This window comes from Antedon mediterranea, chromosome 4 (assembly GCF_964355755.1).
Source record: "Antedon mediterranea chromosome 4, ecAntMedi1.1, whole genome shotgun sequence".
NCBI lineage: Eukaryota > Metazoa > Echinodermata > Crinoidea > Comatulida > Antedonidae > Antedon > Antedon mediterranea.
The window spans coordinates 34,713,332-34,734,286 of NC_092673.1; the positions used below are offsets into that span (position 1 = coordinate 34,713,332).

At 31.8% G+C, this 20,955-nt stretch overlaps 1 protein-coding gene across 1 annotated transcript in view; it reads right to left on the minus strand.

Annotated features, from left to right (window-relative positions):
• LOC140047838 (uncharacterized) overlaps positions 1-20,955 on the minus strand; it is a 73,579-nt gene that overhangs the window by 49,503 nt on the left and 3,121 nt on the right. The window contains exons 2-8 of the mRNA XM_072092870.1: positions 17,144-17,325; positions 15,255-16,445; positions 14,550-14,790; positions 14,051-14,151; positions 10,156-10,338; positions 9,415-9,783; positions 5,820-6,266 (exon numbers count right to left, since the gene is read on the minus strand). Coding sequence (XP_071948971.1) covers positions 5,820-6,266; positions 9,415-9,783; positions 10,156-10,338; positions 14,051-14,151; positions 14,550-14,790; positions 15,255-16,445; positions 17,144-17,325 — 2,714 coding nt within the window. The remainder of the gene's footprint in view (positions 1-5,819; positions 6,267-9,414; positions 9,784-10,155; positions 10,339-14,050; positions 14,152-14,549; positions 14,791-15,254; positions 16,446-17,143; positions 17,326-20,955) is intronic.

Here is a 20,955-nt window from a genome sequence, read left to right on the forward strand (position 1 = left end):
GATGGAAAAAGTATTAAATTCTAGGCCTACAGATTATTATTAAACAGTAATGAACTGAAACCTTTTACAAAACTGGTCAATTATTATCATAACTGGACAAATAGTAAATTGAGAGAAAACCGAGATTTCAGATATACCCAAGATTTCAGATATACCCAAGATTTCAGATATACCCAAGATTTCAGATATACCTTTCAGAGTTTTAAGTCTAGAAAACTCTAATTTCATTCTGCCATTATTAATAATTATTTATTCTTTTTGCTAGTTTCAAAGCCATTACAATTATATTGACTGTATTAACATTTTGGTTTCATTATGCATTTATATAATTCATATACAATAAATTTAGCATAATTTTTCAACTTATTATTATTTAAAATGGTAATTTCATTCATGTATTGTAGAGTTATGAATTTCAAATATTACATCCGGACAACTATTATACATCCGGTAAATTTAAATCCAATTTTAACCTATAGAATTTTAAAAGAAATGCAAAATATTCTTATTACCATGGAAGAACTATTAATTACATTCAAAAGCAATTATTTTAAAACTAAATGAAGACTAACTGATATTTTGTTTATTAAAAATGTACTAGCAAGGAATATAGAAATCTTTTTAAATTCTTCATTAAATTTTGTTCTTTAAAATTTTCATTATACTCATCCATTACATGCCATTCTTTCATTTATTATTTTTTTTTAAGTAAAAGCTCTATCAAACTGTGATTTCCAACAATATTTTTATCAAACATGCAACAAAAAATGGACAGGTTTTAATTTCAAGATTGTGTTATTCTCATCCATTACAGCAGCATTTTTTAATTTGTCATTTTTTTTAAATGCAAAAAAAGCATCTATCATTTTTGTACATGATAAACCACCAAAAAAAGCTCTATTCTGTGCATCTAGAAAAATGAAACAAACAATGAGCAGTTTCCTAATTCTTCATTAAATTTCGGTTCTTTGGAGATTTTTATTATTCTCGTCCATCACACTTAAACCTTTAAACAATCCTTTTTTTTAAATTAACACTAAAGCCGGGGCAAACCATAAATAATTATTACGTGACCATAGTCTGTCATCTAAACCTTAGATAAATCATGAATACTTGTAGCTGGCTTGCTTGTTTATAATTCAGTTTTATTACTATTATTTGAATAATTATATCTTGATATGATTGATGTATCAAAGGGTATGTTGGTAAATGCTGTATTATTGTTGTCATTACCTACATCATTATTGTTATGTAAACATTAACAATACTTAAAACCATTAAGAATCTTTGGCTAAACATTTTAAATACGTCTACATTAAGTCTGGTTGAGAATGACTCTAACATTTCCAGATTTCAGAAATCATATAAAGTTATTTTATTATAAAAATAAATCATTCTAATGTTATTAAAAGTATAAAAAATGAAAATAAATATTTTTAGAAAGGTTATATATTTTGTCCATATTTTAGGATCATATAAAGCCTTTTTATTATAATGTGAAAATAAATAATTTTAGAAAGGTTTTTTTTAGCCTTTTTGACATATCCAGATTGTTTCCATATGAGTTATATAAAATTAACTATAAGTTTAAATAACTGGTATGTGTGCATCGATATTGAGTCGTATGGGGTGGGTAGGGGTATTTTTTCAATGACAGCATGTCACACATCAGTAGTGGTGTGGGGGTGGGTAAAGGTGGTAGAATACAGGCCTGCTCTTGTAACACAAATAAAATCCCAATAGTTATGAAACATAGGATAACTATAGATCAACAATTATTGGAATGTATGATCAATAGAAATGTTTTGCCCGCACCTGGTCTTTAATATTCTCAGTTATCTAATACAAAAATAAAGTGTTGCAAAACAACAGGGTTACTAATCTAAAGATGGAAATACACATTAAATTCTATAAAAGCTTCAATGATTTATTTGGGTCTGCTTCCAACTGATGGCTTTACATTGTATAGACTACAAGAACAATTCGTTTGTTATGTCATATTTCTAAATATGTAACCCCAACACACTGAAACAGGTGTATGTTATTGTGCATGCCAGACATCTAGTTCAAACTAAATACTCATGTTACTATATACAGTATAGTTTGATGTATGTATATATATATAATAACTAAGTCTGGTTTTCTAAATAGCAAAATAAAATTGATTACATTAAAATAGATATAAACCTATATTTATATTGTTTTCTAAATCTGATCCTTTATACTTTCCTTCCTTTAATTTTAAAAAGAATCCCTTTCTGCATATAATAAGAATTTAAATTAATTATTACAATGTGTTTATAGGCCATTATGGAACTTTTTTCTAGCCACCAGTCAAAGGTTATACCCTTTGCTATTCTGCAAACACAAACACCAAGTTTAGTAAAAGTGGAAAAAAAGTGTCATAAATGAAAACCAATATGCTTTTTTCAATTGATAATAACATATTAACTTGTTGACAGTTACTTCATATTCTGTCAATTTCTGTATAGATAATTTATAGACTGACAGTTCAAATTACCTAACATTAAAATGATGTGACGGTACGGATACAGTAAATTCTCTCTTAAAATTGTCAGAAACTAATTTCTATTTCTGCATCATTGGAACTTTTGAACTTTTTGATTTGATTGAAAATCTTGGTTTGATATTGTAAAAACTAAAAATGTAATCGGTTCCACGGAAGTTGATGGAGACAATTCATCAGTTATTCAATATATATTCTCTACAGATATATTAAAAATACATTAAAAAGATAATAATTATTATATTGACATGTCCGATGGTAATTGAAAATACATAACAAAATTAATAATAATTATATTGGTACGTTCAATAGTAATTAATAAAACATAGTATGTGTGGAAGGAAAGCTATTATATAAACTTTACACACCTAGGCTACCAGAAATAAGTGAAATACAGTAACAAAAAGTTAAGAAAAAAAAGATACAATATAATGATATATTATTATAAAGAAAGAAAAAGAAATGAGAAAGTGAAAACACCGGACAATCGAAGATATTCAAGCAAGCTCATTAAATGAAAAAGGTAATTTTCTAAGAATGAGATACCAAAAATGTACAAAAATATAAGATGTTATCCTAGCAAAAAAAAATGTTGCCATACTAAGATCAGGGCATTTTTAAAGTTGTGTTTAAAACTAGAAATTGATGTTTTTTGTGAGAGATAATGGAAGTAAATGCCAAGATTTAGGACCGCTATATAAGATTGAGCGACGTCTAAGATTTGAGATGGTAAAAAGTACGAATGTAGGTTTGGGCAGACCTAGTGTTGTGACTGTGAAGAGGTTTAGAACATAGTGAAACTATTTGACAAGGTATTCCTCTGTGATAATAGCACCAGGCTGCCCTAAAAAATTGGTTTTCATTTAACAGAAAAAAGTGTTTGCTCTCTACTAACTAAATATGGTTTAATTATGCTTTAGCTACTGTAGTTACTTTAACATTGAAACATTAGGTCTATGCTTTTTTAACTGGACTTTTAAATTTAATATTCATACTATTACAGCCATAAATCAGTATGTAGATGTATATACAACCCTCCAAGGTACAATTGATACTCCTGTTTGGATAAACAAACATGAATGAAGTGTTTCCATCAACACTTTCAAATTGCTAACACTGATTTAGAGGATGTTTATTGATCATAGATTGGACAAATCTCTTACATACTGATTGAAAATACAATTGAGTTAGAAGTAATTCTACATAATGTAGATTGCATTAATTGACCTTGTATCCCAATTAAATATTCTTAGTGATTGATTGATTGATTGAAATATATATTTATACTGGGTAACCTCTTCAGTCAAAGACTGGTCTCCCAGAGGGCCCAGTTGGTGATCAGTGGCTGTGATGTACTAATACACCGGGGTAACCCCCTACTCATCTCGAAAGATGTACTAGGTTCTTTAAAGTGCACACGAGCTAGATGTGTACACTGGACCTACGGTTTATAGTCCTTATCCGAGAAGACTCCTACTCGTTCTACCACCAGAACCATGGAGTGAGTGAGCCTCGAACCCCTGCGATGTTATGGCTACGTAATTACGGTTCCACTGTCTTAACCGCTCGGCCACTCACTTAACCCCAGTTCTGGAAAATGATGGGTTCTTTAGCCACCAAACAAACATTATATGCTTTGCTATGCTGCAAGCTTGCATGAAGAGGGACAAAAAAACAGAGGTACAACAAAAATGTGATATAGAGAATAAAGAGTTGTGAGCCACCGAGTGAGGTACGTACGGAGGATGATTCCAATTCAGACACTTTTGGTTACACATTGCTGTTCCTGCTAAATTTGCTAAAGATGCTCCAAAGTTCCATTTGGCGTGGAGGAAAGTTCTCCTGGTTTTGTTGGTTTCAAAAAACTTTCTAACTTAAATCTACTTTCAAATTTGTCCTCTCTTCTTACAAATGTTCAAATTCTAATTACTCAGTTTAATGTCATTTCGTCGTGAGGTGGTTTCCCGATTAATCGTATGATCAAACGGTACTGGGTATGATCAACTAGCGTTCGTGTTCCCACCTAATCATCCATTCATAGAAGTACTGATGAAGATATCAATCTGTGGCGACAATAGAATGGACCCGAGACCTACAGATTTTTACTCTCTCAGGACTAACAAATTTTCACTCTCTAATACACAGAGAGATAAAGACAAAGATAAATATTTTGGTACAATTACGTATTTTTCAGAAAAAAATCTAAATTCCGACAATAAATACAGACTTGGGACAAGTCTAATATAGTATTAGTAAGGTACGTAATTATTGGATTCATTTGTGTATACATTTTGTGTGTAAACAAATAATTGGAAATTTAATTTTTCTCTTATGATATTTTCCACATTAGAAATTGTGCTTCTTTGTCCAAGTAATCTTCAATTTTGCAAAAGCTGGTTTTTAAAGGATTAAAGTTATGTTTCAAACTAATATTTCCAATCTGTAGTCATGAATTATGATTTTTTTTCCAATTTATATAACTCATTTGTCAATGTAAATTTGACATTACAATTTTCATCACTGTGTCAAATACCTTGACATGTCATTTTATTTTTTCTTATTTCTAGTAACTTATTTGATAATCCGAACCAAAGATTGAAGAGTAAAATCGTGAATTCTCTTCTGGACTTGCCCTCCCTTATATTATTTAAAGCTAATATTTTTCAATCAAAATTATGATTCAAAGAGTTAAACTCATAATTTTGATCTTGAAAATGTTTATTTGCAGATTGTCATTTTGTTAATTTCTATAAATGTAATGTTTGTGTTTATCATTAATCATAGACGTTCGTCACATGTTTGTTTTTTTTTCCTTTTCTATTTTTATTACTTTGCTTTGAATAAACCATGTAACAAAATGTAAATATTGACAGTATCAAGTCTAAAGCTCTGTCTACACTATCAAACTTTATGTGACAAAAAATATGATGTGGACAAGATGTCATATCGCTACCATAATTTGGGCATATCACTACCATATTTAGGCACATCACTACCATAATTTGGGCATATCACTACCATATTTAGGCACATCACACTATTTTTGTCAAAGATAGTGTAGACAGAGCTTTAGAAAAACTGGAAATTCCTAAAAGTATCAATATTGATTAAACAAAAGATTGAATGAATGAATTAAGTGGTGTGGGTGGGGGAGCACTTTATTTTACGGTTTGTATGCCCCCGTCCCCAACCCCCACCAATATTTTAAAAATCCGGTATCCACAATAGAAAGAAGGAAAACATGAAATATCAATGATATTCAATTCACAATGACATAATTAAATGATCTTACCTGAGAAGATAGTTTCTTTGAAGTTGATTGCACAATGAAAAACAAGTAACTGTTATAAGCTGGCAGTTTGCTACAATAAGCAACATACATTCTCTTTGCAAATTGGATTCGCCGTTCCACATTATAACCTCCTAAAGCTTTCTGATGTTGTTGAATATTATGTAGCAGAAGCTTAACGGCGGATTTGCTGTCAGTATAGATATAGGGCAGATGATCATGAACGTTTAAACCCATTGGTAGTTGACCTTTCCTATCAGAACACTTCTTCTTTACTGACAGATTTTGTATTATTAACGAATGTTCATCATTCTTATCCAACTGTTCTTCATCAAGGTTTTTTTCCTTAAGTAATTTTGAGTCGTGGCTAATAAGGATGTCTAAGGACGCCAAGGCGGCTGCCTGTTTTTTAGAGCATGGAAGGTGGCCGCTCAATATGTCTTTTCTCATCTGTGGAATAAAAACAATTGATAATAATCAGCATGATTATTTTATTTATTAATATATATAAGCTACATAAATCTCAACATAGGTATCTATAACTATCTTTTCAATAATGTATTTTTTTGCTGAACCACTCTATCCAGGAGCTCTATTTTCTAATGTATTTTGAACTGTATATTGATAAATTATTTTATGTAGTTAAGTTCTTCTGGGGCCCCAGACATATCATGTTATGGTGACTCTGTTGCTTTTGGGGTCCCAAGATAATATGTTGAATAAATAAATTAAATTAAATGAAATGAAATTATGATAATAGTTAATGACTACTAGAAACTAGATTTTTGTGTACATATTCAAAATTATTAAACATTATATTAAAAATAATAATGTTAATTAAAAAACCTTCATCAGCTTGCTACTTTTGTTATATTGCTTTGTATAGACATTTTTTCTTGCTGCTATTTATGCAATGGTTATAGTTACACTTCAATCAGAGATATATAATATAATATTTCTATGCTAGGCCTACAATAAATATAAGTATAAATCTCTTTCTTCAGCTTTAATTGCAAATACATTTCCACAAAGATCAATGGAAAGTAAACCTTTCACCATCATTTTATAATGTCAGTACGTAATGCATAAAATTTTTGTCAATGTTCTTAATTTATATTACAATTGGACTTAATTTCGGTCTTTTAATCATTGAATCTTGGCTTTTTTTTAGTGGGAATAACGCATTATGAGATCAAGTTATAGTGGTACTTTTGTAATATCAGCTTTAGGTCTAATGGGACTTAGGCATTTTATGTATCAGTGTATTCTTACTATTAAGCATCTATGAATTACAAGCTTAGATTTTATATAGTAACTTAAGCTTTGTAACCAATTTAGTAACATTTGGATAATAAAAGATTAAGCATTTAGTGAATGATCTTTACAATTGGTGACTTTTGATTATTATGAGTGAAATCTGTTTTGTTACGAGGCGTTTAAAATGTCGCTTTACATGCTTGCTTTTCATTCGAGAAATTTCTTTCCTAGACAATTTGTTCTACTTGATCAGCGAAATTAAATTTGAAACAGTTTTTACTTTTTTTATGCGATAAAATGTGTTGACCACAATCAGTGTTCATGAAATGAGTTCTCATGGATTCATGAACACTCATGCAAATCGAACAAATCTTCAAAAATGGGATCAGTGTAACCCCAGAAGTGTAACCTGTGATCGTAATTAGTGGTAGTATAGTAGTCAATAAACAATCTTGACATCCAGCTCTTTAAATGTAATCCTCTATTGGGTTATACATCGCCATGATTTATCTTACCTCTTCAACCCACGAGGTTCTCTCTATGAACGTGACCTTAACTTCTGGGGTTACACCTCCCCGCCTTAATAAGAAGTGTCCCACTTCTTTAAATATCTTACATGAGGGAGAATATTATTGTTTTCCATGTGAACTTATTTAATTGGTGGAAATAAGTAACATAACAGGCTTTATATAAAAATGAAAACAAATTAATTTGTGTTAAATTACACTCAGGATACTATAAAATATTAATACTCAAAAATTATTTTTCTCGATCTGGCAATTCAATAATTTACATTATCACCTAGATTTTCAATCAATATATGTTTACTATATTAATATATATAGATATTTGGTACTAAAGGAAAAAATCTATTGATGATTTAGTGACGCTATTGGGATGACACAGATTCAAACATGAGTTGATTTGTGTTTGTGCAATTTATTGTCACCTATAATAAATTTAGCCCTAGAAGCAGGTAGATTTGTTTATGCAATTTGTTCAAATTTTGCGAAGCTCTGATCAGTCTAAATTTTAATATTCCATTGCTTGTGAAATGAAATTTGCAGGCCTATCCCCAGGCCTGCAAATTTCATTTCACTTTCAAACCTATAACCTTTTTCTACATATTTCTTTGACTTATCAAAAAGAATAAGAAGGTGTTTAATAATAATATTTTTTTTTCTGAGAGGAATAATACAATCTGTATGACATCATCATAATAATACAATCTGTATGACATCATCATAATAATACAATCTGTATGACATCATCATAATAATACACAATCTGTATGACATCATCATAATAATACAATCTGTATGACATCATCATAATAATACAATCTGTATGACATCATCATAATCCGGACATAAAGAACGCCAGTATAAGAGCATAGGCAAAAGTATGATCTTATCTTATTATAAGATAAGACTTAAGAGCATGATGACAATAGATTACTGGCGTTCCATAGACATCATCTCTAAGCTTTGATGTAAAGGTTATGTGTAGGACCTGATTAATTTCTTGTTTGGATTGTTTGTACATTTATTTTGTTCTGACATACAGAAGCATTCACTCACTCCCACATAGCGTCCTCCATACAGTCAATATATTATTGCTGTTCATCTATTGACTAGTGTTGGTTTGGCTGAGGGACATAGTCAATAAGGCTGCAATATATAGTCCAGTTCAAACATGGTTGTATACATAGAAGCAGAAATTGTTTGACTATTATCTTTTTCTCTTTGATGTTACAGTTTATAGTCACTCCCACATCATGTATTCCGTTATTCAAAACTGTTGACTTTCCTTTTCTTATTATAATCATAAACCTTATACAAATAAATACAATTATTTAGTTCAAAAAAAGATTCTTGTAATTATATGTGATATATACCATACATGTGTTTGTTTAGTTTCATATATATTGTTTATATAACAGTAATACTGTGCTAAACACTAAAGGTCAAAATTACCTCAATCAATCAATAGTATTTCAAAATAATACAATGCATTTCATATCATTCAAACTTTTTTTTTCTTGTTAATTGAGAGATTGTAAAAAATGTATTTAACTTATCTTTATTTCAGTTAAAAAAATACTAATCTATTTATAAATAAAAACCAGTATAAACACAAACAAACACCAACATTATTTTCATGAGCTTTAAAATCATGTATAATGAACACTGCCACGCTCTTGTAATATTTACAGGGCCACAAAGTTTTCTACTAGAGGATCAAAATGTGGAGACTTTCACTACTGTTCTAAGTAAATTATTTGATACAATGTACATGTGTGACACATTTTATGGAATTATTATCACAGTTTGGTACTTACCTTAATGTATTTTGAGTGTATAGCTTCAATTTCTTCAAGGTCAATTCCACAGACACTGGTCAACATTGAACCACTGATAGCCAGACCAGCACCAACGGTCATCTGCAAGTTCTGACAACCATTCATGACCACATCCACCTCAACATCTTGTACCTTACGGAAATTACTTGTACCAAACTGGAGGTGACAAGGGGCAGAAAGATGGCATTGACCACGATAGACATCATTGAGAGCGTTTCCAACATCACAACAGAACTTTGTTGATGTCACAAGAACTTGAATCAATTTCAATGTCTCCTTTTTCATTTTATCATCTATCAGAAAGTCGTTGGGAGCTAACTTTACCCAGTCATAAAGCAACTGAGCACACTAGAAAAGGTGGAAAATATTAAAATTCTATTTAAATTAAAAACATGTTACATTTACCCATATATGGATAATCCGATTTCTAAAACCAGATTAAGAAACATAAATCACAACTATAAGTAGATTATTGTGAACGATCTCACACAGCCTCATTTATTTTTTAAACACAAGATTTATAAAATCAAATTTTGACTTAATTGCAATTTCAAATATACCAGTTGTTGTGGTTTTTGGAGAGTGGGAAGGGAGAGGGCGATTGTTAAATATCTTTTTTCGTCAAACTGAATTGTTCTTATTGGGCAGGTGTTACTAATACTGTGCCTCTATATATATATAGTTTAATTGCTTTTTTATTTTATATATTTATATTCTAACCTTTTCTTGAAGGTTTGGTAATGATGGATTTGATTTCCCTTGCAATTTAAGATAAGGCTGAGCTGAGCTTAGGAATGATAGGATGACTCTAGCAATGATAACAGGATGCACACACATGACAATTGTAGAAAACAGCTCTCTAGATTCAAGTAGCTTATCTTCCAATGCAACCTCTTCTGAAATCTGCATCAGGTAAAAAAAAGCTATTATACAATTCTAATATAATTGGGTTCACATTCACCGTTAAACAAGTAGCTCATCTTCCATTCAACCTCTTCCTAAACTTAAAATCAAAATACGTACAAAATAATCTATGAAACAAAAACACCTTATTAACATAAATAGATCATTATATTATTTCTATGTTAATGGTTTCTTTTTATCATGCATGGACTTTACAAGATGATAGATCATAATAATTAACTCATAGCAACATGGCTATTGTTGGATATGCTATTGTTTGTTGGAGATACTGTTCTTCAACCAAACAATATAGACTACAGGTAGGCTTATACTTCAGCCTGTTAAAGATCTACCTAAATCCGGTTAGTCACATTGTCACAGGCTTACAATTCTAAGACTTCTGGGACTTCATGGTTTTTTTCATGATGATTTCATGAAGCGGCACTAACTATTAACTATGACTACGGAATAACCTGCCTATATGCTCAGAGAAGTTTTTCCCTCTTTGTGAGATCATCTATCTGTTTATCATTTTTTCTTTGCATTCTCTTGATGTTATATTGAAATTGACATCAATCATTCAGTCTGTTATTAATTGTCCAATCACTCAATCAATAAATAAATCCACAAATTGTCAAATAATTAATCTGCCGTATTGGTAAATTAACAAACCTGCTGATTGCATCTTATACACAGATGTCTATAAGTAGTTGTAATTAGATGATCATAGACTTATTTACTCACTTATACCATACAGATGATGCGGCTACTAATTCTTCTATACTTAAAGAATTAATTATTTTACTTGAAATATTAACTTAACTTTGGGTTATTGTCTGTAAAATGTATATAATAAGATGATGATGATTTTAAATGTCTGTGTACAGCTCTGTCTACACTATTAAACTTGCTGTGGCAAAAAAAATGTGATGTGCCCATATATGGACATGATGTCATACTACCACTACCATATTTAAGCATATCACTACCATATTTGGGCACCCTCACACTTTTTTTATCAAACTATAGTTTGATAGTGTAGACAGCTAGACCTTAAGTGTGCAAATAAACATGTTTTAATTTATTTTGAATCATTTATTCATCTATTATATTATACCTGTACATTTATTCTTGGTTGGTCTGGCTTTTTCTCTTAAGTATCTTGGCTTAATTAAAAAGATTGATATGTTTCAGCATTGGTATACACAATTGAGAATTACATTATCATTCAAATAAATAATCTTACTGTATGTATAAATAGTTGAATGAATGTAACCTATCATGATAACATACTTTGTTGTCACTAAATATATTATATACAGTTTAATATTTTGACCTGTGAAATGATATATCTCTAAACTCACTTGTTTATTTCTTAAAGCAGAATTGTATGTGTTTTGTGTAGGTTGCTGTGTCCTCTATGATACAAGATGAATCTTAAAGTTATTGACATTTAAGAATACAACAGAAATAAAAACAATTAAAATACAATTTTAATGGCGGGTGATTTCAACTTTGGCATATTATCTTCACAGAACATAATGTGCAATTTTAAAGAAAAAAATTCTTTAATTACAGCAGTTTTTTTTTTATAAAATTTAAATAACATACTATATCTATTTCCAAAAATTTGAAATTATATCTATTTATTCATTACTTTTGTGTTCGAAAGTAATAAATTGAATGAAGGCTAATAGGTTTTGTATACAGCACTGTACATAATATATTAATGGATAACATATCTTTTGCAAGTTTATTGGTGATTTCAACTTTGGCATATATTGCTTTATAGAATCACAATAACATCTCCTGTAATGAAATCTTTGCAATACTTGAGGGATATTCCCACTTGTTTCCTCTGGATAATAGGTACTTGAACATTATAAGAAACCAAATTACACTTAATTAAGTACTTATCAGTATATGGTTACTGTTGTTTATACGTCCAGGCCTTAATGACTTTTTGGCCAATAAATTGTAATGTATAATTGCTATATCTAATTGGCATACTGTACTACGAACAGAATGTTCATAATGGCAGTTCTTCAAATATTAATTTCATTTACCAATAACCAATAGTACAGAGTAATTTTGTTAATTAATAGAAAGAAATATTCAGGGGTATATTTGTGTCAACTAACATATTTTCTAATTTTCTGTAATAATATTATACTGTGGGAAGGCCAAAGGTGGACCCAGAATGGCCAGGTAGGGTCCTAAATTCAAATAGGCTAAATGCAGCACATTTTTACAATTTTTAAGCTGTATTTGAAAATTCTGGAAATCTTGGATCCCAACTGAATCCCACAGCCTCACACCAATCACCTCCATTATCTATTCATCATTCAACAACTTTGTATAATTGTGTATTCTGTATGTATCCCCACATGCTTTTTGCACATTAAAATACAAACAATTTCTCAAACCAATCAGAAGTCAAATGCTAGATATTTTTTCAGGCAGCCCAACTCTAATACTTTCACAAATCTGAGTAATGCCCATACCGTAACCTATCATTTTAAGTGGTGTACCCTGGAGAGGATTTAACAGCCTTATGTACTAGTAATCCACTACTCTTTTGAAAAAGTGCACCACACTACATTCGTTGCACATGAGCCATATTCAGCCACACAAGGGTCCAATCCGAAAGATAACATCCAGTAACAGGGTGCAGTTGATTGATTCATTTATCCAATAATGTTTGCGAGGCTGATAATGCGCAAAGCTCTGATGTTCGTACAAGTTTTGAGTGTTTTAGATCTGCTCTTGCCATGGCCTCATAAATCCATAACAAACATTTGCCATCAAACAGCGCCGATTGATGGATTTATATATTTCATTTCTTTTATTTATTCGATCAAAACACAGATACAGAACAGAAAAGAAACAGAGCACAATGGTCAGGGGCAACTAAAGCAAAACAATTACTATAACTCAAAGAGTCAGTTGCCCCTTAAAAAACATCGAAATACAAAAAAATATTGCATCAAGTAAAACATTTGTACAAGCTTATAAAAAAGTATCTTAAGACTCAAAATAAGTATAAGTATAAGGGATCAAGTATAAGGGATCAAGTTTAAGGGATCAAGTATAAGGGATCAAGTATAAGGGATCAAGAAGGGATCAAGTATAAGGGATCAAGTATAAGGGATCAAGTTTAAGGGATCAAGTATAAGGGATCAAGTATAAGGGATCAAGTATAAGGGATCAAGAAGGGATCAAGTATAAGGGATCAAGTATAAGGGATCAAGTATAAGGGATCAAGTTTAAGGATCATGACAAAATTATTCTACTGCAGTACATTTATTCTACTGCAGTACATTTATTCTACTGCAGTACATTTATTCTACTGCAGTACATTTATTTACTGCAGTACATTTATTTACTGCAGTACATTTATTCTACTGCAGTATATTTATTTACTGCAGTACATTTTTTACTGCAATAATATTTATTTTTTTGTTTGTTGTATTGTTCATGAGGTAGTCACTGCAATAAATGTATGATCTTATGGTATGATTGTGCGACTATATATGTTCTGCACAGTATAGGAAGATGATGATGATGATGATTCAATAAAGAAAGTTAAGAAGTAAACAAAACATAATTAATGCAGTAACTGCAGTAGAATAATTATTATCCCTTAATACATATTAATTTTATAAGATATTTAATGCTATTTTTAAAATGTATTTCAATTCGTAAATCTTACCTTAGACTGGCCATAATGCTTTGCCTCTGCATTCAACATGGCTTTAAACAGGAGTATCTCAACAGACCATGTCCCATTGTGCTTGCCTTGTGGAACACTTTCTTTGGTAGAGGTATATATATAATTGATTATAATTAGTTACATTACACAATATTTAATAAGTTTACTGTTACTCTTGACTTTATCATAAACTAAATTATTACAATTGAGAACATATTATTTAATTAAATATTAAGATATTCTCCCTGTTGTCAAGATTTTATCATTTGAAGTTAATTTTAAGTGGATACTTTATGTGTTCCTTCTGAGTATCGCAGAACGTGTTCCTTTGGACTCCACTAGGGAACACTTTTTGCACCCTTGTCCACAGCAGCCATTTAAGAATTAACAGAAGCCTCCTCCAATTTGATATCTTGGCTACAGTCCTGAAGTACTACATAGGCCTAACATAAATTAAGCAGTAGACATTGATCCTAATGTACAGGTTATCCACACTTACCAGCTATTGTATTGTGAATTTGATGCATCAAATCATCTGTAAGATGCAATGTGGTATCTTCGCGACCAAGGTATATGAATATACGTGCCATCAAGCTACGGATTTGATCGTTGCATAGTGGTTGCGTGCTGGTAGCCAGTTTGCGCAGGCGTAGTAGTAAATTACTTTTGAGAACCGCAGGATGGAAGTGAACGTCTAAAGTTATACTTATGAAGATTTCTAAAGTACGGCGTAGCACCAACTATAAAAAGATTTAGAAAGGTATAAGAAGACAACATTTCTAACAAACGTTGGTTAAATTTAAATGATACAGTTCTTCAATAACTCGCATAAGGAGTTTATGAAATAGATTTAGAGGTATTTCTATGTTACTATCTGGTAGTATACATCAAAACACAATGGCGTAACGCAAGAATTCATAAGCGCAACGTAAGTTATTTGACCAATCACAATTAGCAGCTTATTCGAACTGTCGCATATCATTGGTGACTCGGTTATGTCGCGTCTAGTTCGTTGCGGAACCAATCCTATTCGTTTGGTTCCCATTAGGACGCAATGCAAGGACGTAGGCCTAAACCGTATCGCAAACAAATTGATCAAATGAAAGAGATTGATTATGACTTTTTTGTTAGGCCTACTGGTGAATTCGGTAGGATGCGGCTTTACGTCCTTACGTTGCGTCCTAGTGAGAACCAAGCTTTATACCTGATCGTTTGAAGTATCTAAAAGTGTTAACAATATGTCCATGTGTTCTGCCACAATCTCCTTTCTTGCAGTCGGTAAAAGAGCAAACTTTGCCACAATTGATACTGCATCCAGCTGTACCCTACGTCCGAGTTGACCTTCCGTATGGTTGACGTGATTTCCTGTCGAAAAGGGCCTTCTTAGTTTCCTGACATCAATATCAAACGCATGTGTTGGGCTTTGGATGCCACTTTCACTATGCAATCGAGCCAGCCTGTTATTACAACGTGTTTTTGAGTTCTCTTGTTTGTATAATTTTGAAAGAACTCCAAAAACGCAACGTATATCAAGACGTTGCGCCAAGGACAGTATGGAATACCAGTGGCATTTTTGAGAAGATAACTCGTCATGTGTTTTTTCATAAGATGTCCTAATATGTGTCTTGCATTTACTGCTATCAATTGATTCGTCATCTACTTTTTCATTTCTTGTTATTGACAACGGTGATATATATTGTACTGGAAATGTTGTCTTATAAACAGAAGATACACCTGTCATTTTTGACGTCAGTCGTCTTGGAGAGCCATGGTTTGAGTAAAAATCACTCATACTTCTCGTATTACGCATTTTCTTTAAAGAGCTTATGACCTCTGACCTAATATACGAAAACGACGTGCTTTTCTTAGCAGTTGGTTTGATAAAATCCATAGTGTTCCTTCTCCACGAATCAATGCCATCTTCCGAAAGACCCAAGTTGCATCTACCCCCTTTGTTGTCGAAGCAGACCGACACCTTTCTAGCGATTGCTGAGTCGTACGTATTGCTGCGTCTTCGCTTACGCTGATTTGGTGAAGGAATCCTGCCATTTGATGTTCTATTTGACGTCTGACAAGGTTTTAAAAGATTAACAGGTTTACCAGACGTTGTGTCTATGAAATTGTCTGTTGTATAAGCGCAGAACCGTTTTTGTGTGTATCTTGCGGTTGAACTTCTTCCAAACGCACTGTCTTCTTCGTCAGAACCAGTGTCGACTCCTCGAACATATTTTTGACCGATTAAGCGAATAACTTTTAGAGCAATTGATTGTAATGACGTCACGTGGGTACAATCTAGTAGTTCAGTGACAAAAGTCAACAAGTCATGTTCCATGATTGTATAGTCGTCTTTGTTTTGCGTTTTGATAGCCGCATGAGAGTTCTCTTCAAGTACAACCTAACCAAACCAAATCAAAATCAGCGTTATTAGTAATAAGTTTACATGGGTACATCATTTAAGTAACGTCTGTAATTAATATTGGTTTCTATTTGGACGAAATGCAACGACAAAGGCCCAACGCAATTGTGAATTGACCAATCAAAACAAGCGACAGTACGCTTGCGCCGCAAGGAATTTGACCAATTACGACGCGGTGGATCATCTGAACTATCGCTTGAGATTGGTCAGCCTACTTGCGTTGTGCCAATCTTTTGCATTGTTTCCAATTTAGGTGGGAACTAAGCTTAGTGGTCAAGATGTTTTTACTGCGACAACAGAATTATGCATGTATGGTGATTCATTTAGAATCTCTAATGGTCATCTTTTGACCAGTTAACAATAACATGATATTTAAGTTGTTTATATATAAAACATTTAAGTTGTTTATATATAAAATATGTAAATATATATATACAGTATAACTGGAGAATAAGAAATAACGGCGTAGCAATGATTAAATGTCTTTAATGTATCCGTAACCTTAACGATTTGTTTTAAGGCTATTTTTTTTCAACATTGATAATTATCTTGTGATTAAAAGTCAAACTAGTAATGACAATAATGCTTGCGGTACATGTAAATAATTAATAGCGTTTGCATTATTGACATTGAAGTATTTGTTTTTAAAAAAATCGACAAGTTACCACACTAAATACCTGTGCAAGTTTTTCTATTACTTGATGTAACTTTTCGACGAATGATTTTCCATATAATGTCTGCAGATTTAGAAGAGTGGCAATCTGATTGGACAGGCAACGAAGGAAGATACTAGCACATTCAGGATTCCTCACCATATTGGTGCACACGTTGAGACAATTGTGCAAACAGTATACGCCATCTGTTGGAAAATGTATGTATTTATTTATGTATATTTTCATCCATTATTACATTATATTGAAAGGAAAAAAATATTCGAAGTTGAAAGCAGATACTTATATATAGTACTAAAACGCAAAGCAATCTAAACGACCGTAAAACGTAACCTCACACGTTTAGTCTAGACCGAACCAAACCACACGTCACTAGCTTCATACATGTCATAGTATACACCATTGGTTCACCTGTAAGTACGCGTAGCCAAAGATTACGTCGAGCATTTAACAGATGATACAAATATACGTGCATTTTTTTTGTACCCCGATATACCTCGACTAACTATCGTCTAATGTTTGAGGACAACAAGAGGACAAATGTAGGCCTACAGGGTATAATACCTGTAGGCCTACTATCATTTTATCTGTACTGTAAAAGTTATTATATAGAATTTAGTAAAGATTGACTTAAAGTATTCCATATTAGAGGACCATGGCAATGGGTTGAATTTATTGTGGCGTGTTTGTTGGCGTTTCTAGTATTTGCTAGTTGTGAAAAAATATTTTTTGTGAAGAATTGTTTGAAAATATTTTAACAGATTGTCGGTGACATCAAGATAAAGCAAAGCATTTCACAAGCGCATTTAAAGGATGATGAATCCAACGACTTTGTACGCGGGCGTCTACATTGAAAACAGAGTCAACAACAAAGTCATACAGTAACAATCAGTCCATTTCCTTCAGTATAATTATTTAGAACTATTCCATGAACTCTCTGAAAGATCTGTATATAACAGTCAAATTGCAATCACGATTTGAAGTTTAAAAGCCAACGAATTAGCATGGCTTAAAATAATTCATTTCCAATGGCATTGAAATCTAAAGAAAACTATACATGCGTATACTACAATGTTAATGAAAACTCAATAGAAAAGTACAACTTAAATTGATATAACGAATTGCAAGACGTCATTCGTCTCGTACGTCAAACCACAATGCGATGAGATGTATGTTCTGATTTGTGGCATAAATGGCAACGTTGAACATTGTTGTAAATAAATCTATTAATTCAAAGGTATAGTACAAATATGTATTCTTTTGTATGGCAATGTATGTCAATCGAAAGCCACTTTGTTTGATATATTGTATTGTCTCAATATTTCATTTTGTTTAATATTCTTCCTAGACTTCCTCATATTGCATCTTCATATAGAAATAGGTAGTTTTTATCATATACTTTGTTAAGAGAATTTACAACCATTAACTAGTGGAAATTATCATAAAGCTCAAAACTAATTTTAATCGCCATCTTGCCTTAATTTACGTGTTTTATATTCCTTAAGTTAGTAAATGAAACTGTTATAAAATGATATTAAAAAAAACAAAAGAATGCAGGCTTACACTGACATTTACCAGTCTGCATCATCACGATGCAAATGTCTTTAACCTAAGTTCTTTGGAATTAGATTAGATTGTGGGGTTGTGGCACCCATTCGATCATTGTACGGCGTAGTACGAAATGATTTGAACAGTTTTTATGTTTAAATAAAAACCTGCTGACGTTATTGTTGTTGTGTTGTGTGTGTAATACACCATCACTGAAGTTTGTTTTAGATGTAGAAGCCATAGATAATTCATTTATGTCTGTTTCTTTTATATAGGTAATGTTTCTTAATTAGCTGTTGAAGAAAAAACACCTGTAATAACCAGTAATGTTTTGTCGAATAGCATGAATGGCTCAAGGCTCGTTAATGCCTCTCTTTAGCAGGCACATTAGCTTAACGTGTGTTGAATGCAGTAAGGAAAGTACAGTATTCAACATTTTCCAAGTTCAAAACAATTATATATATGATAGTATTGAGAATGAAGATCGATAGGTTGGTTTGACTAGTAGCCTACTCGGAGTGTTGTGAATATGGTGATCAATGGGTACCATGCGGACCCATCGAACTGAGCCGTCTAAATGTATGTAACAATGTCTGTCGTAGGCATACTTTTTAATACTGTACCATGTTTATTATTATGAATAGGACCAGGTTATTACAAAGTGCGACAACGTTGTTAAAAAGTGCGACATAAAAGAGGTATAACATTAGTATAATGATGATAACAATAATAATCGAATACAATAGTGTTGTTGGGTTCATGGTGGTAAAACTAAGGATTTGTTGTGGCATGGTGTGTGGTAAATATTTATTAATGATGATAAAGATAATTATAAGGAAACAATAATTGATAAAGGCTATAATGTTGCTAAACAACCCGGTGCGCGCGCAGCTTCATTGTGTAACTTATACTCAAAGCTTTTCTGTATTAATTTGAATGCTATTACATTTCCTTTAGAGTCCATAATAACGTATACAGTCGTCGTGTATTATGAGGATAGAAATATGAAATGTGTTACAATAGAGTGTTGATTATGACGTCGTCGCAATGATGTAACTGGCGGTCGTGATGGGGATGATCAAAGGATAGAACCGACGGATAGACCTGTTAGTAGAAATACAGTAATATCACACTTCACAAAAGCATTAGGCCTAGCTTATTGTGACTATCCTTACACATATCACAGTCATTTTTATGAACGTCTAGATAGGCCTAAAAAAATATATGGATACTTGTAATCTTTAAATATTTCAATATTCTTGTATGGATTTCATCAGCGGCAGTGGAATTTATAAACTCAGTTAAATAATACTGTTCTTAAAGGATAATGATAAATAATAATATTTAGATCCATCGTCTGTCATGACCGATTTGGGCATACTTCTTAAGCTCATTGAGGTATACCTCAATGTTAAGCTCTGTCTACACTATCAAACTAGTTTACAAGTGTGATGTATCCGCCCAAATATGGTAGTGATATTCCCAAACATGGTAGTGGTATGACATCACCATGTCCATATAGGCCTATTGGCACATTACATTTTTTGTCACATAAAGTTTGAGTGTAGACAGAGCTGTAGAAGAAGGTAAGAATAGCGATGGTGTTTTCACGAATAAAAGAGGTCTTACTTTTTTACAGAGAGAAATTTGATCTGCTTAGGGATGCATTTTATTTGGAACAAATTATTTGATTCCTGTAGATATAGAAATATTCATGTTCACGAAGAGCTTAATGACGCTTGTGTTTAGAAGTTAGTTTATGTCTACTAAGCTTTACACTTAAGATATGTATTATAATAGACCGTGCAATCTATTACAATGGTTGATATCATTAACATAGTAACACGAAAAATCATAGACCTTGGTTTAGATATGTTTTTTTACTCAATAAATAAGCCTACACATTTTTATAAATATGACTATGTATTATTATTATTGTCCCTAAGGTACTACATGTCAGTAAATATACAATAAGGTTGATGAATCTCCGCACCGTTTACATTACACCTTACAGATGATACATAATATGCCGTCATATTTAAGGTACAATGTCATCTTTTATTAGTTTTTGTCTTTCGTGGGAACAATCCACCTTTACAATTTATAGAAATTGTATTCTAAGTATTGCAATTAGTAGCACACAAGATTTTAAACAATGCATTAATGTTTTATAGGCCTACATAACAAAAAAATAAAAAATTGGCTTATCAACGATACAAATGGTAAGCATAAAAATATAATTAAAAAGTACTATAAACTACTATAACATG